The sequence below is a fragment of the Eumetopias jubatus genome, unplaced genomic scaffold, assembly GCF_037043125.1.
Source record: "Eumetopias jubatus isolate StellerSeaLion01/CBP00866 unplaced genomic scaffold, mEumJub1_p1.0 scaffold_14, whole genome shotgun sequence".
Taxonomy (NCBI): domain Eukaryota; kingdom Metazoa; phylum Chordata; class Mammalia; order Carnivora; family Otariidae; genus Eumetopias; species Eumetopias jubatus.
This window is the reverse complement of record NW_028274820.1, coordinates 88,753,822-88,772,616: the sequence shown is the minus strand read 5'-3', so window position 1 is coordinate 88,772,616 and position 18,795 is coordinate 88,753,822. Positions and strand designations below refer to the sequence as shown.

The window sequence follows — 18,795 nt, the reverse complement described above, 5'->3', positions numbered from 1 at the left end:
GAGTGCTGTGCAGAAGAATTTGGACTTCTTTGTCAACGGAAGGTATGAGGGATTTTGAAGCAGGGAGTTACCATAATCAGATTTGCATTTTAGGAGGATTATTGAGGGTACCATGAATTAGGGCAGGGGAAATGGGATGGGAGAAGAAATGTGTTCATTAAATATTTAGGGGTTGAGGAATTCATAGCAAAGAGAATGAGGGAGAACGAAGAGTCAGGGCCAAGTCCTATGTTCTGATTCAGAAAGCTGGGTGGAGGTGGTGTCATTAATGAGATAAGGAAAGCAAGAAGAAGAGATTTTGGCAAACATGAATTCAATTTAGGACATGTTGGGTTTGAGGTGCTTGTGGTCTCCAAGAGAAGGTATCTTTTAGGCAATTCAGTGTATAGGTCTAGCTTTTGGGACACAGGTCTTGGGCTGGAGATAAAGGATTTAGGATGCATTAATTTATCAACCGCAGTTAAAAGTCAAGGGAGTGGGGGGGTGGGAGGGATGGGGCGGCTGGGTGATAGGCATTGGGGAGGGTATGTGCTATGGTGAGCGCTGTGAATTGTGCAAGACTGTTGAATCACGGATCTGTACCTCTGAAACAAATAATGCAATATATGTTAAAAAATATAAAAAAGAAGAAGATAGCAGGAGGGGAAGAATGAAGGGGGGGAAATCGGAGGGGGAGACGAACCATGAGAGACTATGGACTCTGAAAAACAAACTGAGGGTTTTAGAGGAGAGGGGGGTGGGAGGATGGGTTAGCCTGGTGATGGGTATTAAAGAAGGCACGTTCTGCATGGAGCACTGGGTGTTATACACAAATAATCATGGAACACTACATCAAAAACTAATGATGTAATGTATGGTGATTAACATAACATAATAAAAAAAAGTCAAGGGAGTGGATGAGATGACCAACGAGAGCACTTAGAGTGAGAAGAGAATAAAGGCAAAGAAGCGAATGTGGGGCCCTCTAGCATTTAAGGGTAGGCAGGGAAGGGGAAGATGTGGCTAGAGCCCTAGGTCAGTCAGGGTAGTGGGAGGTCAGAAGAGCCAATGGAGGAGTTTCCAGAAGAGGACAGTGACCAAAGGTGTTAGAAGCTAAAGGGAAGCCATGTAACTTAGGTGTTTTATAAATATAAAAGGTTATTTGGTCATTGGTGACTTTTACAAGGATACCGCTGTATTGGGTTATAAGCTAGATGGTGGTGAGTTAAGGAAGTGTAAGTGGTAAGGTCTTTGTAGATAGAGGAGAGGGATCATCCAGTTACATGGCCCAGAAACCTGGATGTCCTGATGACTTCTGTTTCACTTCCACATCTAGTCAGACACTGAGTCTGGCAGTAAAGCAAGGTACCCGAATGGGACCTTGAGACTCAGACTTCCTGGGTTTGAATCCTGGCTCTGTTACTGATGAAATGTAAAATCCAGAGAAGGTTATTTAATCTGGCTGTGCTTCAACTTCTCACCTATACAGTGGAGATAATAAAAGTATCTATTTCCTATGTTTGTTAAGAATTAAATGAATAAAGTATTTTGTTTAGTGTAATGCCTGCCACATAATAAGCAATCAGTGAATGTTAGCTATTTTGAATCCTAAATATCTTTTGAATGTATTCCCTTTGGATTACCATAATGGTTTTTTTTAATATGTATAATTTACATATTATAAAATTCACCTGTTTGTATAACACTTTTTAATAAATTTACTGAATTGTGCAACCATCAGCACAATCCAGTTTTAAAACATTTCCATCAAACCAATAAGATCTGTCATGCCCATTTATCATTAATCCCCATTCCTACTCTAGCCTTAGGCATCTACCCCTCTACTTTCTATCTGTGCAGAGTTGCCTTTTCTGGGCATTTCATATAAATGGAATTATACAATATGTAGCCTTTTGTGTCTGGCTTTCTTCCCTTAATTGTTTAGGTCTATCCATATTGTAGCATGTATCAGAACTTCACTTCTTTTTATTGCTGAATTTTATTCCATTGTCTGGATACATAATGTTTTGTTTATCCATTCACCAGTAGATGGACATTTGCTTGGTTTCACTCCTGCTATATTATGAATAATGCCCCGTAAACATTCCTGCACCAATCTTGGTGTGGACATACGTTTAATAGCTTCTTAATTGATCCTTTAGCTTCCTTCAGGGGTCCTCCTGATTCTGTTCTTGGCCCCCTCCAATCTGTTCTCTACATTGTAGCTAGAGTGATCTTTCTAAAATGTTTAAGTCTGATCTTGTCGCTACCCTGCTTAAAATCCTTCAGAAGTGCCCGGTTGCCCTCAGAATCAGTTCAAATCTTCAGAATCCAAAATCTTATTTCACTGTTTCCCTCTCCCCCTCCCCAGCTTCCCACTTCAGCCATTCTTCCATTCATTCATATTGTTTCAATCATTTATTTAGCCATTCATCCAATTAACCAGGCTTATTGAGGCTCTGGGGACATAATAGGACAGCCAAATGCTAGCTTTCATGGAGCTTCCTTTTGAGTGTAAAAGACAGACACACAAGAATGCCTCACATAGTGGTAAGTACAATAAGGAAAATAAAAAGAATGGTATGATAGTAACTCAGGGGCTGAGGAGTCTCAGAGCCTCCGTCTTATTGCCAACTGCCTTCTTGTTATCTGTGTTTAGTGTCTGATGGTGGCAAGCCTTGTTTCTCATCTATACCGCCGTGTGTTTCCCTCTTCTTGGAGTACTGTTATGCTATGTCTTCTCTTCCTAACACCTGTTTATCTTTCCCAGCCCCAGCCCCAAACCCTGGCTAGATGTCCTGTCCGTTATGCTTCCTGTATACTTCCATTCCAGGCCAGCTGACTTAGGTGGTGTCCTTCCCATTACACATTTCACTGCCTGATGATTGTTTCTTCTGCTCCACTTTAAGCAACTTGATGATTATTGAATACCCTAAGTCTAGCCTAGTTCCTGGCACAGATTTGGTGCATAATAAAATCTGTTGAAAGAGCAATTATTTGTGATTAGCTTGAACAGGAGGGAGGGAAGGATACCATTTCCTTTGGGACTGGAGGGAAGGAAGGAGCTAAGTAAGACCTGTTGCTTGCAAAATTAATTTGTAGGTTTAGGGGAGGAAAGTCGGAGTTTTCTTGGCTTATATTTTCTCATAGATTACAATTTAGCGCATTGTACACAATGAGGAGAGGAGTTATTTACAATGAGCAGTTAGCAGTGCATTAGAAGAAATAAAGAAGTAGTGCTGTGGGGTGCATCTTGAAATCTTAAAACTGTTCTTCCTTCTAGTTTTATAGCTATTAGGTTTCTTTAGGCCATTTATTATACATGTTGATGTGGATGACTACATTACTTGGATGCTATCGTACTATTTTCTTTCTTGTTTTTTTGTAATTGATTTTATTTTGATGTTGCCGTTTCAGCTTTCGGAAAATGTGATTGATCGTATGAAGGAAACCTCTCCATCTGGTTCGAAATCTCAGCGGCATTCTGGTGCGTATGGTGCCTCAGGTTTTCAAAATTTTAATTTCAGAATTTTTAGTAGGAAAACTGTAAGTGATAAAAGTTTACTTGATAGTCAAGTTCTTTTGCACTTCTTTCTGTCTGTTGTGATTTGGGTGTTTGGCTTTTTATATGGAATATTAGAAATCAGTACCACAGTTTCTTTTAAAATATTTTGCACAAAAAAGAGAATGAATTGACTATCAAGCAGTCTTGGGAGAATTTTTTTTCTGATCCAGCTTCTGAACCCTCTATTAAGCTTTGGCAGGTTACTTCATATCTTTTGTGTAAAATGGATTATAGGAATATTAGAGATTAAGGAGCAAATATTTATAATAAAATATTGAACTTAGAAAATAATTGATTTACTATTTGCAAATTGTGAACATCACCAATGCTTTTATTTTCTAATAGATTTCTTCTAAGTTTATAAACAGTTTATTTCTTCTGTCTTAATTATTGATGAAAATGTTAAATGACATTTACAGAGAATTATTAAGCCTCATTTTATTTGTGGATCCCATGGGATAAGAGGGTATCTCTCTTTTCTTTGCTCCCTCCTACCCCATCCATTTATTCATCCAACAGATATTTACTGAGAACTTGCTATGTGTCTGGTACTGTTCTTGTTGCTGCCCAGTTTGATGGATGGACATGCTGTTTATTGGAGAAATGGTAATGAGAAAATAATCGAGATGATTTATCTTGGACTAAGTAGTTTCTGTACTTATTAGAAAGGGTATTGTGTGGTAAATCTGCCTCCAGACTGAAATACATTGAGAAAGATGGGATGCCACCCAAATGCCATTCACTTGGGGACGGTTGGGACCTTACTAATCATTACTTGTAACCATGAATTGAGCGTCTGATATGTTTAAAGCAGAGGGTAAGAGATGAGTAAGAATACTCAACTGAGTAAGAAGTAATGAATAACAAGTAGTTGTTGCTCTTACGAAACTCCTGTTTCAGTGGGAGCATTAGGAGGGGTCCGCCGTTCATTAACGTTGACCGCTCCCTCCTTGCTGGAAACCCTTTCTTTGGCTTCTGGACCACACTCTTGGTTCTCCTCCCGCCTTACTGACATCTTCAGCCTAGTTGTCTTTGCTCAATTCCACTGAGTAATCTCATCCTGTTGTTTGGCTTTTGAATGGTAACGTAGATGCCTGTGACTCCCACAGTTGTATTGCTAGCCCTGACCTCTCCCTGAAACAAAACTTAGGCAGCTGCCTACTTGAAATCTCCACTTTCAGATCTTCAACTTAACATCTCCAAACACAAGCCTTTCTGTTCTTCCCAGACTTGCTTTTCTCTGTCTTCCCCAGTCATTGGCACAGGTGGTCAAGCCCCAAACCTGGGCCCTGTCCTTTCCTTCCCCTTGCATTAGGCCATAAGCCTGTTCTGTCCTGTCTCCACAACACGTCTGAGTATGACCCTTTCACATCTGTCTTTGTGGCTGCAGCCCTGATCCAGACAGCCAGTGGCTCTCACCTTGCCTTCTTAGGAGCCTTGTAACTGCCTCCCTACTTCCTCTCTCATCCCCTTACGCTTTGCCACGCACACAGAGACCTTCGCAATCTTGGAGAAAAAAATTAATCAGTCCATGTCACATCCCAGTGGTGGTTCTCCATGATACATGGAATATAATTTGAACAGCTTTCCTTGGCCTCTGGGGAGGCACACCATGACTGGACCCTTTTTGTTTTTTATCTCATCATTTATCATCTCCTACGACCCTTCTATTACTTATGCACAGTGGCTGCCATGTCCATCAGAAGATAAGCTCCAGGGACCTTGTCCCTTGTCTGTTTGTTCACAGCAGAATTCCCAGCTCCTAGGATAGTTCTTGGTGCTTAGTGTTGAGTTACTTTAGGGCAGATGCCGTTTATATATTTACACACACACACACACACACACACACACACACACACACACACACACACACATTTTAAGAGAGAGAGCATGTGTGTGTGAGACTGGGGGAATGGAGGGGCAGAGGGAGAGAATCTCAAGCAGGCTCCACATCCGGCATGGAGCCTGACGTGGGGCTTGATCTCACGACCTTGAGATCGTGACTGAGCCAAAATCAAGAGTCGGACGCTTAACCAACTGAGCCACCCAGGCACCCCCATTATCCATTTTGAAAGTAGCTACTCATGATCATTCTGGAATATAATTCTATAAATTTAATTCAGGTGACATTTATTGAATGTCCACTATTGTGCAAATAATTAAGGTCTGTACAGAAACAAAAAAAAAATCTTTCCTTTCAAAAAGTTTGGGGTTTTTGGGCAGAAACAACTAAGTATATAAAAGACTATAAGAAAGATAGAAGCATAAGAGAAACCTAGATGACATTAAAATTAAGTATATCAGGTATTCTGGCTTATGAATAACTTTTGGTGTGTGGATATTTTTTAAATTGGAGTTTGATCTAAAATATGATTTGTTTTAGGTAGATTTCTTTTCTGCCTATTGTGTTGGAGAGCGGATGATAATGGTGATGATGACAATGAAGAAATAAGGAAGGAGTGATAAATAATACTTAAATAATGTCATTTGTACTTAAATAATGTCATTTGTGTGTCTGGCACTCTGCTAAATCCTTTATATGTCTTATCTCATTTGATCCTTATAACCCTGTGAGGAAGGGACTGTTATCAGCCCATTTTACACAGAAGGAAACTGAAACTTGACCTGATTAATTTTCTTGCCCAAAGTCACAAAGCTGGTAAGCAAAGGAGGCGGCAGTTGAATTCTATCCTTCTGACTGTGAGCCCCTCTGTTTTATTATAATCTGCAGGACACCTTGCTAATTTTTGTGGAAGGAAAGTGACAGAATCTAGTTGGAGGGAAAGAGATCCCTTCTAGTGATGTGCTGCTTGAGTTTAGGAAAGAACCGTCTATGTATTAGCAATTGTTTCTTCTTCTAGCTTTTCCCCATGTTGGTTCTCATTCAGTAATGTGTTGAAGGAGAGAAGGTGTTTTCCTTCTTGGGTTGGTTTCTTGAACTGATACTTTGAGAGAGTGGGTGTGAGTGGGAATGCTTTCTATGAATGCTCATGGTCTGGCCTGCAGTGCATGACCTGACATTGTGGTGTGCCCTGGCTGTGCTGAGGGATCCCTCCCTTCCCATTTCTAGGTTTGACGTGACTGATGAACACTGGTCCGTGACCAGCCTGGGCACTGAAAACTCTTGGAACGCCACCTTGTGTTTTGGTGGTCAGGTTAGAACTGAACTCTGAATGGTAGCCCCTAGTCACATGTGGCTGTGAAGAGTTAAATTAAAATTAATAAAAGTGAAGTAAAATTGACATTTTAGCTCCTCAGTTGCACTTATCGTATTTCAGTGCACAGTAACCCCATGCAGCTAGTGGCTACCTTGTCAGACAGTGCAGATAGGACACTTTCATCATTGCACAAAGTTCTCTTGCACAGTCTAGTCTAGAAAATGTCAGGGTGTGGCTTTGGGAGGTCCATCCGATGATTTTAATGACGTGACAGAGGTCATGGAGCTCGATGGTGCTGTGTGTTGGTGAATCTTGTTGCCCGCCTTTCCCACCTCCCAACTCCTCCCCCAGGATTGTGAGTGAATGGACACTTCAGGGAATATGTCCCTGGGGTGTGCTGTGTTCACCGCAGTCTTGCTGTGTTCACCGCAGTCTATAGAAGAGCTTCCTGACCTGTGTGTTACGGGTGTATTGGAGGTATGGATTCTCTGGACTCCCGAGTAACTGGGGGACACCTGTGCCCTCATGTTCCATACAAATACTTGCTTGTTTTGTCTGTACCATGATGTGGTACATGATACAGCCCCCTGAGTAGAACATTTCCCTAACCTATTCCAACCTAACTCAGGAAAAGAACCAAGATCTGACAAGCTGTTTTGAAATGATCTTGCCCTTAGGTTAAGAATGCAATTAGACTATGATTGTGCAAATGAACAGAGATTTATTCTTCTTAAAATTAAAAAAAAAATGTTTATAAAAGTAGAAAGCCTCAAAGTTTATGTTCTTTTCTGCATTTGTCTCATTTGGGGGTCAGTTAATACTCAGTAATAGATTTCTTAAGATTTATAATTTAGATGTGTTATGAAATAATTTTTCAAGTCTACAAAAATATATTGATAAAAATGTCACCAGCCTTTTCTACACTTTTCAGTGTCAAGTAAATTATATTAAATGTGAGTTGAATTTTTAATATTCATTAAAATGCCTTCATCCTCATAGGAGTCTAATTCATACCAGCCCTAGGCTCTTCATATGTGTGACTATAGGGCAGCATATTTGATGGAGTGAGAGCCCTCGGATTTCTGTATACAGGAACTAAGTTGTGTTATGTATATAGTTTCGAGAATATAATTTATGTTCTAAGAAAGTAAGTTCCCCTAAAGACTTTACTGAAACTTTTTTTTTGCCAAACCTTGAACCAGATCAATGAATCGTGGCAATAAGTATTTGCATGTAAAGCTGTTCAGGCAAAATACTATAATATGTGACACACAGCAGATTGTAATGCCACTTTAATAAATGAATGTGCTCTAAAAAACTTAACTGTGTCCTCGCTGCCTCAAATTCTTCGCTGTGTTAATGTGTTATCCCAGCTACGTTGATTTGATTTTACACCAGGGAATTTTTTAGGCTGTCTTAAGGGGACACTATTGCACATAGTTATACACTGACCTTTTCATTAACATCTTGCATCTTTTGATTTTAAAAACCAGTGTTGGATATTGATTTTCTTCATTTCCACCCCAATCCTTGAGTTTTTCTGGCTTATAGTGAGGTCATACCTCTCGTGTTTGACCCTGCCTGATGTTGAGGAAACTCTGTCCCCAAATCAATAGGAAAAAAAACAGGCAGGAAATGATATTAGGGGGCTATTTGTCGGTTTCCTAAGCCACTAGCAACCAGATGAAAATGATGCATCTGGAAAAGAAGACAAATGAACTCACTTTTATTATTATCCTCACTGTGCAAGTTTCTCTGTACATTTCTTGTCACTGTGAAAAATAAGAAGGATTTGCCGATTTGTGTTAAGTACATCACTGAGATAACTAAGTATTTGGCAGCCTTAACAAATTGCAGGAAACCAATTTAAGCTGGAAATAGCACAGCCCAAACTAAACAGCCAATTTAGGGAAACAGATTCATCTATATGTTCTATGTGTTTTTCTCCCCAAATCTGGCCCTCTTAGTTATTTTTAAACAGCTCTTTAAGGCCTATTTAGACATGACACAGTGGGGAGAGATCACAGTAAACAAGTTGTGCTTGTTTCTTTGACTTGAGTTACAAGAACGGAATATCTAGGTTTCCAACCTTTAAAATACGAAACTTTGTTGATGTCAGTTTCTCAACTCTGCACTTTTTGTGCCGTAATAGATAATTTATCTTGACAGTTCCTAAAAGGAAGTTATGTGTACACTATTGACTTAAAGGTTTTAAATCAAATTCTCTAGTCGGTATATTCTGCTTTTAAAAATAAATCCACAGTCTACGTTTAATGGATGGTTGAACTCATATTGTTAATTCCATCCATCAACAAATACTAGCATGGCAGCGATCTTTGGCTTCAAGGAATTGTTAGTTTGGTCAAAACCTATTTAACATTATAGTGTAGTAGATAAGTACTAGTTTAGTACCCTTCACCTGCTCAGTTAATATTTTTGAGTTGGTGAATATGTAAGGGAGATAGAATATGTAAGAAGTGTAGAAAGTATTTTAGGAACTCAGAGAAGAAGGTCAAGAGCTTGGGCAGACAGGTGGCCAGGGGAGGTGGGGATGTTGGTGTTGAAGGTGTTCAGTAGTGTCGGTACACAGACCCGAGTAATGTAGATGAAGGAGGGGTCTTCATGTGGAAGGAAGGTTGGGGAAGTTAAGGAGTTTCCTTTTATCCTGTAGGGCCCAGTGGCTACTGAGCACTTCCATTTATCTTAGGATGCAAGTACAGAAAGTTGCATTCATTGCTACTTTTCAAATATACTCAGATATTAATAACACTTATGGCTAAAAATGCAGTCCTGATTTTCTCATTGATATTTTTATATTTAACAAATCTAAATTGTAAGAATACATGTTTTCTACTAGAGTACTAAGTAAAATTTTCATTTTCAAGGAAAGATAAGCAGCCCGAAAGCATTTTTATTTGCCCTTAATTGGCCCTATGGCAAAAACAAAAAACAAAAAACAAAACAAAGTTGCCCTCAGCTGCTTGAGGCAGTGTAGGGCACAACAGACGATTTCTTAGCAGGGCATTATTTCACCTGAAATAATGCAAATGGGTTCTTGGATAAAGTACAGGATGCATTGGAAATCAGAGACAGGGACGGCCGCCATGCATGGTGGGGATGGAAGAAGGACGTGGGTGGATCTGGTGCCTGAGGCCATGGGGCTGGTTAGTGGCAGTCCTGGACTTGAACTTCAGTCCTTGCACCCTCTGGTCTAGGGCACCTTCCTCTGTGTCCCTTGATTTGTCACTCTTGTGTTGTATTTATTTTTGAGAAACCAGCACAAATTTAAACCCACTTTATTTTAAAATTGAGAGCAATGGTTCCATCTTAAAAATGGAACAAAAAAATCATCGACAGTATAGCTTACATTCCATGGTATTTTGGGAGGGTGAAAGGGGAGTCATGCAGAAAAGAAAAAGCTCCAGCAGTAGAGGAAGGGAATTAGAGAGAGATGCTTAGTAGGTTCTGAAATGTCAGTGAGTTGTGCCTTCCAGTAGTTTTTTGTGACTTAGGACTTCTGCCCTTTACTTTCTGAGTTAACTGATTGACCACCGGCTAAGCTGCTTTTTGTGAAATCTTTGGAGGCCCCTACCCTGTGACTGGTGTAGCATATTTGCATTAGGGCTTCCAAGGGGTATGAAATCAAGTGGGCCAGAAATTTCTTACTTGTTCCTCAGTTACTAGAAAGAAGAAGCTATTTTGTTGGGTGCATTGCACACTGCAGATTAGAACTATAGTAATGCCATAGGGTCACTGTACTCAGGAGCTGGAAGGAAGGAACGTCAGTGACCACAGGGAAAGAAAGAGCAAAGCTGTATTAAAGAAGTGCTCCACTTTTTGCTGCCGTAGATTTTGACACTGAAGTGAATCATGGGACAGTGGATTGTGTTTTCTCATAGATCAAGTGTTATTGGGCATAACAGTCAAGTAAATCATAGCTATCACCAACGATATATCATAAACCACAAAGAGAAAACAACTCTAAAGTATAAATTTTATAATCATGCTTTAAGAGTTATAAAATAAAATATCAGGCATTGTTTATATAAGCAGCTCTAATGGATGATAAAGTGAAGGACATACAATACCTAAATATACTACCTTTGATTTAAAAATTTAATATGCCAGTTGTAAAATAAACACTTGATTAACAGTATTTTTGCCTTTCTTAGAATTTGATAGACTTCGAGGGCATCATCTGGATGGCCCAGATCTTGTAAAATAAATTGCCCAAGAGAGTTTCAGATGTATATTTTTCTACTGAAAGCTGAGGTATTCAGAATCAATCCATTGACCCTTCTAGCTGTCGACCAAATAGTAGGTTATTGTTGTTGATGATGTTTTCCTTTGTAAAAAACATTTTAAAAGTTTAAAAGTGTGACCCAGCATTTCATTTCTTCCCTCTACCCTTTCCTGTCTCCCTGGTTTATTCAGAATTACATGTACAGTACTCTGTATTAGGCCCAATCAGGGCTACCAGGGAACAATAAGTGCTTTTAAGTTCCCTTTTCAACCTGTTCTGCCCCCAGGCCTGCTTGACAATTTGTTGACAGCTGTGACCTTGCTTGAGTGTTTCTTGAAAAGCATTGGGAACCCATGTGGGTCATTATAGTGAGGCTCTTCAAACTTCTTTCACGGACTTGCTGTGGCACACTTAAGACAATATTCTTGTTCTGCATGCCCTGGTTACCCTGACTGAGTGCTTAATTGGAATATGGGTTTTAATTAGCCAGCACCAGATGATTGCAGCTTGAAATTACAGGGCAATAAAGGTAATACCTCCTTACTTAAAGGCAGAAGGTAGTCAGAACATCTCGCGGAATGTGTGATGGGGAGGTAGATGCTGCAGAAAGCCTGTGTGTGGTGACTTTGTTGGCAGGATTCAGTTCCTTTGTCAAATAGGCCAGTGCTACCGCTCTGCTCCTCACTTCATGCTCCCTTGCTCTTTTCTTATTTTTTTCTGCTGGTCTCCGCCCCTTGTGGCTGTAGTCCTACAGGGGACACCCACCAGCCTCGCTGTGTACTTGCTGAGTAGCCCCAGAGCTTTGCTCTGCATTTCCCTTCTTATGGTTTCAAGTTATACAGTTTCTCCCATCCCTGGTGTCACTGACCCAGTGGCTGCCAACCTCTCTCCTGCCATGTTCTAACACTATCTTGCTTGGGGTCCTGGCTTTCAGCCTTGCGGTTCCCAGTCTCTTCTCACTGGAAAAATGTAGAACCAATCATGCCGTTCTCCTGTGTACTGCTTGAGAGGCTCCACTTCCCCTAGGCTGGCCTAAATTTCTTTTACGTAGCCAGCAGGTCCTGCGCAATCTCTCTGCTGCTTTATCTCCTCCCTCATCTCCCAGACCCACCTGTCTCATGTCAAGCTCTTCTCTAGTCCTACTGAAGTTCTGGAGTGTCCTTGAACATGTCCCTTTTGGGTTTTTGACAATGTGTGAATTTCTGTGTGAGCACTGTTCCTCCAGCTGTCTTCCCCAGCCCCAGCCCCTCCTCACCTACCTGTCTTCTATCTGGCTATCTCTCCTTGTTCACATGGCTGCCTGGAAATCATGTACTCCAGGAAGTATTTCTTGACTCCAGGTCTGGGTTAGATGCCCCTCCTGCACGGCCCCACAGCACCCTGCATGTGCTTCCTCTGTACCAGCACATAGTGCTACACTTGCCCATTTACTCAGCCCTGTCCCTCAGATACCACAGCTTGTCTTCACTCGTGGGTCCTCTTGGGACCTCCTTCTGTGGTTCTTCTTTCTGTATTCCCTTGCCTTGGTGGCGACCTGTCTGCTGAGGTGAAAGCAGTGAGAGGTGTATCTTTGCTATGGGTAAGCATCGACGTGTTGAGGTGAGACGATTAGGAAAACTTGGATAAAAACAAGTCTCAGAGGGCTGAGGAGATTTCTCTTTCTTCAGGTGCCATATTCCCATCATCTCGGGGCCGACTTCCCAAGTTGATACCTTTTTGAAGAATCTCCTGTTCTTGTATCACTAAGTCTACAATACTGATCCTTGTTATAGTATATGCTTCATTCTATTGTAACTACTGGTTTAGTTGTCTGTCTTTTCTACCAGACTGTGAGCCTTTGAGGTCAGAGGACGTTTGTTCCTCATCTTGTGGACTCTCAACCACGGTGACTAATTATAATACATGTTTAGGGAATGTATTCGCTAAAGCCGGTCAGGTCATGAAGCCTGGTATGTACATGTGCACGTGTCAGCTAAACGCAAGGCGGAAAAGCGATCTTTCTCTTAAGCTTGTTCACTGGGTGTGGGTGTGAGGGTCTTTACCAGGCCCGGGGGGTAGCCATACAATGCTTTGCCAGTTTTAGGTCTTAACCATAGAAAACCCAGTGGAACCCAGTTGTAAGAGAGAACTTTCTTGAGCACCATCTTGTGAAAAGCACAGTTTGTGGAGGTAGTGGCTACCGAGTAGGGCCCTGATTTGGAAACATTGATGTGGAGTTTCATGTCCCACTCCTAGTTATTAATTTAGTTTAGAAAAGAAATAATCTGCATAGATTTTTGCCAAGTTTTGGGGTGGACTGAAGAAGGTTGGGATTTTTTCCCCTCTAAGACCCTCCACTCTTAGTTCCTGGTACCCTCCTCACTTTCCTTGTCTGTTGGGTCAAAGCTAATCTGACATTTGTCCCTTTGCCCTGAAATTTTAGGATAAGAGTTTTAGGTTGCTCACATCAGGCCTCTGACTTTGCAGAGCAGCTACTCAGCCCTGGTAGCCTCCTCCAGGAGGGCCCTTTACTGTCTTCCTGTTGTCAGAACTCTGGGACCCTTGAAAGTAGAGCTTCACTTCACCGTCTCTTCTTTCTGGGCAGCTGTTCCCATGCTGGATTTCCATTTCTGGCTCAACCTTTATCACTCTTGTCTTCCAGAAAGGCTGGTCTCTCTGCTCTCAACTGACTTCCTCAAGTCCCTGGGGCCAGCTCTTTGAAGCCTGGGGGTTTTGGGTCTGGAAGCTCAGGAACTTTGAGGTTTTAGGGATTGGAAGGAGGACGTACTGCTTGTGTCCTCTCAGGCCAGTGTGGAAAAGACGACCCTGAGACCGAGGAGCTGGCTCGCCTATGTGTTCACACACACACAAATAGCTAAGCATTAACTAACAGTGATAAAAGAGAGACTTCTAAGAATTTGGCTGAGTTCATATGGGCGTCTACCCAAGGTATCCTATTTTCACCTTATTGCCATGCACTATGGTAATGATAATGCATATAATTATATCAGATTGGCTTTGCCCTACATTTTATTTGGTAGTTATGCTAAATTCTTCAGATGCAGTTAGTCTTTGTTATTGACGTAACGGTCATCTCATTACTTTGAAAAATAAGATAAATATTGATTGCCGTGTGTCATTTTTGAGGATGGACCTGAGGAATTATAACAAAATCAATTACCATAATCAGGATAGATTTGATTTAAATAAAAAAATATAAAGCAGTGTTTAAGATTGACAACTCCCCCAAAACATTTTTATTGTTTTATTAATGCAGCCAGCAAAGTTATGGATTCTGAATGTTGTCTTTATAATTATTTAAACAAATTATTTTATCAAAAATACCTCCAAAGCGCTCAGTTCATTTCCCTTCTTAAAACTTGTGCTTTTAGCAAGAAGAGATGGCTTTAACTCACTGTGTGCATGCACACTTGCAGACATCATAGCGCTGATCAACTCTGTTTTCTTTTGCTCAGTTAGGAAGAATGAGGTTACCCAAGCAGCTTTAGTTTAATTTTGTGGGATAACCTGGACACCCATTGGGCGCAAGGTGTTTCTTTAATTTTTTAAAGTAACATGGTTACTTCTCTGGGAATCTCATGCGATTGAGCCCATAAACTGCCTTCGTGACATCTTTATAAAATTTTTCTGAAAAGGTTGCTTTAATATTCTTTCTTAGAAACTTTTTAGAGTGATTATTATAAGATTATGGGAAGTTATAATCCTCTTTTCATGATTATTCTTTGACCTTTGACATATTTTATTAGTTTTTTAATAAAAAAATCTTTGAGAAAACATAGACTGTATAACTAAAAAATAATTTTTTATCAAGCCTGATAAACACGCAGATGATAAATTGGTCCCTCTAATTTTTTTCTGTCCTATTAAACCTTATATGTCTATTGAAATAGACATTGTTTCATGGTTCATGTTCATCTTTTTGCAAAACGATGTTTGCAAAAATGACAGTAAATTTTAAAAAGCGATTTTTAAAAAATTGCTCATTTTTACTGCTCATTATTGCTTACAGGACTTTGAACTGAAACTTTTTAAGGCTGTGTTATCTTTTTTTTTTAAGATTTTTATTTATTTATTCATGAGAGACAGAGAGAGTGAGAGAGGCAGAGGGAGAAGCAGGCTCCCAAGGAGCAGGGAGCCCGATGTGAGACTCGATCCCAGGACTCTGGGATCATGACCTGAGCCAAAGGCAGACGCTTAACCATCTGAGCCACCCAGGCGCCCAAGGCTATGTTATCTTTTGATTGAGAACTACCCTCTTCTCCATCCAAGTAAAATTCTTTTAGTTGAACTGTCACAGAGGCCTCTGTAGTGCTCAAGTCTGCAGTATTATTTCTGCTGTGCTGCAGGAGGTATGGTCTGTCCCAGGCTAACCAGAGGCTGCAGAAGCTGACTGAGATCACCACCTGTTGCCCTGCAGTGATGCAGTGCGATGGGGATTCCAGAGGAAATGAACCTGTTTCTTCAAATAGGAAATGGAAAGGTTGTAGCTGAACTACCTCTGAATAGAAGTGTCTGTGTGTGTGCGTGTGCGCACACATGCACACTGTATGTTTAGTGTTCAAAGAGCTTTTGCCACTTAATAGTTGTGTGATCTTGTCTTATCTCTGTGTCCTCCAGGATAAAATGGATAGACTAGTTTCACATGGTTGCCATGGAGACTAAATGAGATAATGTACAGGTGCTGAAATATAGCAGGTGATCAAGAAATGTCCCTCTGTTAACATAGCATTTAGGGCTCTGACTTCACTGCCACCTTTCACACACTCCAGGGTGACTCTGCCGGTCTGTCTAACCCTTGTCCCAACAATCATTTATTGAGTCCTGGCTGTGTGCCAGACACTATACTGAGTGCTGGGCTTTCATAGATGGATCAAGCAGAACAATAGTATGAGCTATAAATGGAGGACACATGTAGCATAAAGAATTAAGGACTAACTGCCTGGGGAGGTCAGGATAGACATCATGGAAGAGGTGGTGATATTTGAGCTGAATATTGAAGGATGAATAGGAGTTTACTGCCTATCAGACATAATGGAATTGATGGTGGGGGATGATGGGAAGGAGGAGGGGCACAGTTCTCTCTTCTTGGGAGAAGAAATGGTGGTTGCAGCAGTTAGAATCATAAAGGGCTTTTTGATTTCTGGGTAGTATAATTAGTTATATTTATTTGGAATGTAGGCACTGAGTGGGGAGATTAGAGTACAAGGAGTAAATATGGATGGAATAATAAAGCTAAGGAGTGTGGATTTACTTCTGTAGGAAGCAACTCCATTTCTGTGTTTCTAAACTTGATTTTAACTGTTCGTGTGTGTGTATGTATGATCAACTCTTATTTAGAGGTCACCTTATCAGAACTTCTCTTGATCCTATTTACCTTGCCTTTCTCTGAACACATGTGATAATTTTGTATTTCTCCCTTGGCAGTCATTATTTCTACAAAAAAAGTAAGTTACGTATCAATAGCTGTGTTAGCATCTTTACTCTTCGGTAAGCTCCTTGAAGGCAGAATTCATACCGGAAAGCCCCTCTGGTCCCACTGTGACCCATCTGGCATCTGCCTTACCTGTAGAGAGGGTGCTTAAGAATGGAAGGGCCCATGAGCCAGTTTCTTCAAAATACTTGTTACCTCAGAAACATTGTGTTCAATGAGAGAAGCCAGTCACAAAAATCCACATATGATTCCATTTTTATGAAAAATGTCCAGTGTAAGCACATCTCCAGAGAAAGAAAGTAAATTAGTGGTTGCCTAGGGCCAGGGTGGTGGGGGTGCAGGTGGCGAGGATAGAGATGCCTGCTGATGGTTGGAGAACTCTCTAAGTCTACTAAAAACCCCTGACCCTGTATACTTTAGATGGGTGAATTTTATGGTATAGAAATTTTATCTCTTTGCTTTTGAATCTTACCAGATTTTTAAAAAGTATCTTCAATGCATGTTTTTTCCTATTCCCATGTTTACAATATACACTTAGGGACTAGCATTATAGTATTTATTACTCTGTTTTAAAATTTTGACTTGGAACTTAGTAGAAAGTAGGTGAAGTAGAGCTTTGGGAATTTAGTACCCCTTCAGAGATGCAAGGGAGTGTGAGAGAAACCATCTGATGAGCCTATGCAGTGACCTCATTCTCTTGTGAGTTATTTTAGTATCAGTGAAGTGACATTGTTGGATATATTTGAACAGTATATTTTTATTTTTCAAGTTTTTGAAGAAGTTTGTCTTAGAGAGTAATGCATTGCTTTGTCTTTTTTTTTTTAAAAGATTTCATTTATTTATTTGACAGAGAGAGATAGTGAGAGCAGGAACACAAACGGGGGGAGCGGGAGAGGGAGAAGCAGGCCTCCCGTGGAGCAGGGAGCCCGACGCGGGGCTCGATTCCAGGACCCTGGGATCATGACCTGAGCCGAAGGCAGACACTTAGCGACTGAGCCACCCAGGCACCCCTATTGCTTTGTCTTAATAAAAAGAAATACAGCATTTGCAGAGGTAGAAGGAATGGTGTTATTTTTCTGTCCCCTTCAGAATATGAGAGGTAGATATAGTTTGTTTCTTAGCCTGTCAGTCTTGTATTTCTCATTAATAGGTACTTTATTTTTACAGCCTGTTTTATACTAAAGCATTTATGAAGCCACACATATTAATAAAACATGTGCCCTTAGATGAGTTGTTTAAAATGGTTTTCTTTTTCCTCCCTCATTGTAGGAACCAGTAGTTTCTGTGTTGATGAAACAGCAGGGAGCACCTATTCTGGTGTGCTCATTCATGCAAAATCTAGCCCTCTTGGAAAATGAACAAGATCATTGCCAAAGGGGTATTCATCATGCAGTCTACCCACAAGAAATTTTGAATGGAATCATTATCAAATAACTTAAATAAAACAGTTATTTCCTGATGCTATATCACCAAATGTAATCATTTAGGACATTTACCATTATGTGATGTTTGCAGTTTTCTTTTTCATATGATTGCCAACTATCTGAAAAAATTGGATGTTTCAGATTTATGTTTTGGGGAAGGCTGATATGATCTACTTGACCCTGATTTAACATGAATAGTGGCAGTGGGTGGTTCTTCACCATGGATCTGATTGTTATTAGGGTTTCTTCAGAGACTCTGGAATAGCAAAAGCATTGCATTTGATTTCTCCTCACTTATCCTGCAACTAGCTGAGTGCTACCCTGTGTTTCAGCCCAGAGCTGGATCAGTAGGTCTTTCCAAGTATGAGTGGGAGGACTTACTAGGCCAGAGAAAGCCAGAGTCCTCAGGATTTGGTAGGAGATTTTTCCCACTAGTTCCAAATAGGCCCCCTAGCCTTTCTGTGTGTGACCCAAGAGGTTGCTCAGAAACCTATTAAATAAATGAATGCCCAGCACCTGTGGTTTGGTGGAAGGAACATGGATATTGATAGATGTTGAAGTCCTGACGTGACTGAAGCCTGGACTTCAGCTCTGCCCCTTATTGTGTGTCTGACCTGGGGGCAGTGTGTTCAGCCTCTCTGAACCTCAGCTTTCTCTAATTTGTGAGGCCCGAGAGGGGCAGGAGAGGCATGCTAGTCACTGTTTGTTGGGCAATCCCCCATTATTGGGCAAAGGCACTCAGAATGCGTTTTCCTAAAGAAATAATGGATGCAGCTGAAAATAGTGTTCTTAGAGTAATTCGTCAGGCTTATAATGGATATTTGGGTTAACCCAGAAGCCCAGATGCCATTTCACTTTTTCATGATGAATTTACATTAAGCTTTGGCACCACTAAGGTGTTGGCACCTTCCCGTAGCTCTCAGTCAAGATCGGCTCCTTTGTACAAGGTTTCTTTCTGGCTTGTGAGAGGGCTTAAAATGCTTCACTTTGGATTC

The 18,795-nt window shown here is 40.7% G+C and overlaps 1 protein-coding gene across 2 annotated transcripts in view; it reads left to right on the top strand.

The window, feature by feature from the left end:
* The window catches only part of CHCHD3 (coiled-coil-helix-coiled-coil-helix domain containing 3), a 266,380-nt gene that overhangs the window by 8,231 nt on the left and 239,354 nt on the right, over positions 1-18,795 (top strand). For both annotated transcript variants that reach the window (XM_028106350.2, XM_028106349.2), the window contains exon 2: positions 3,397-3,466. In XM_028106350.2, coding sequence (XP_027962151.1) covers positions 3,397-3,466 — 70 coding nt within the window. The remainder of the gene's footprint in view (positions 1-3,396; positions 3,467-18,795) is intronic.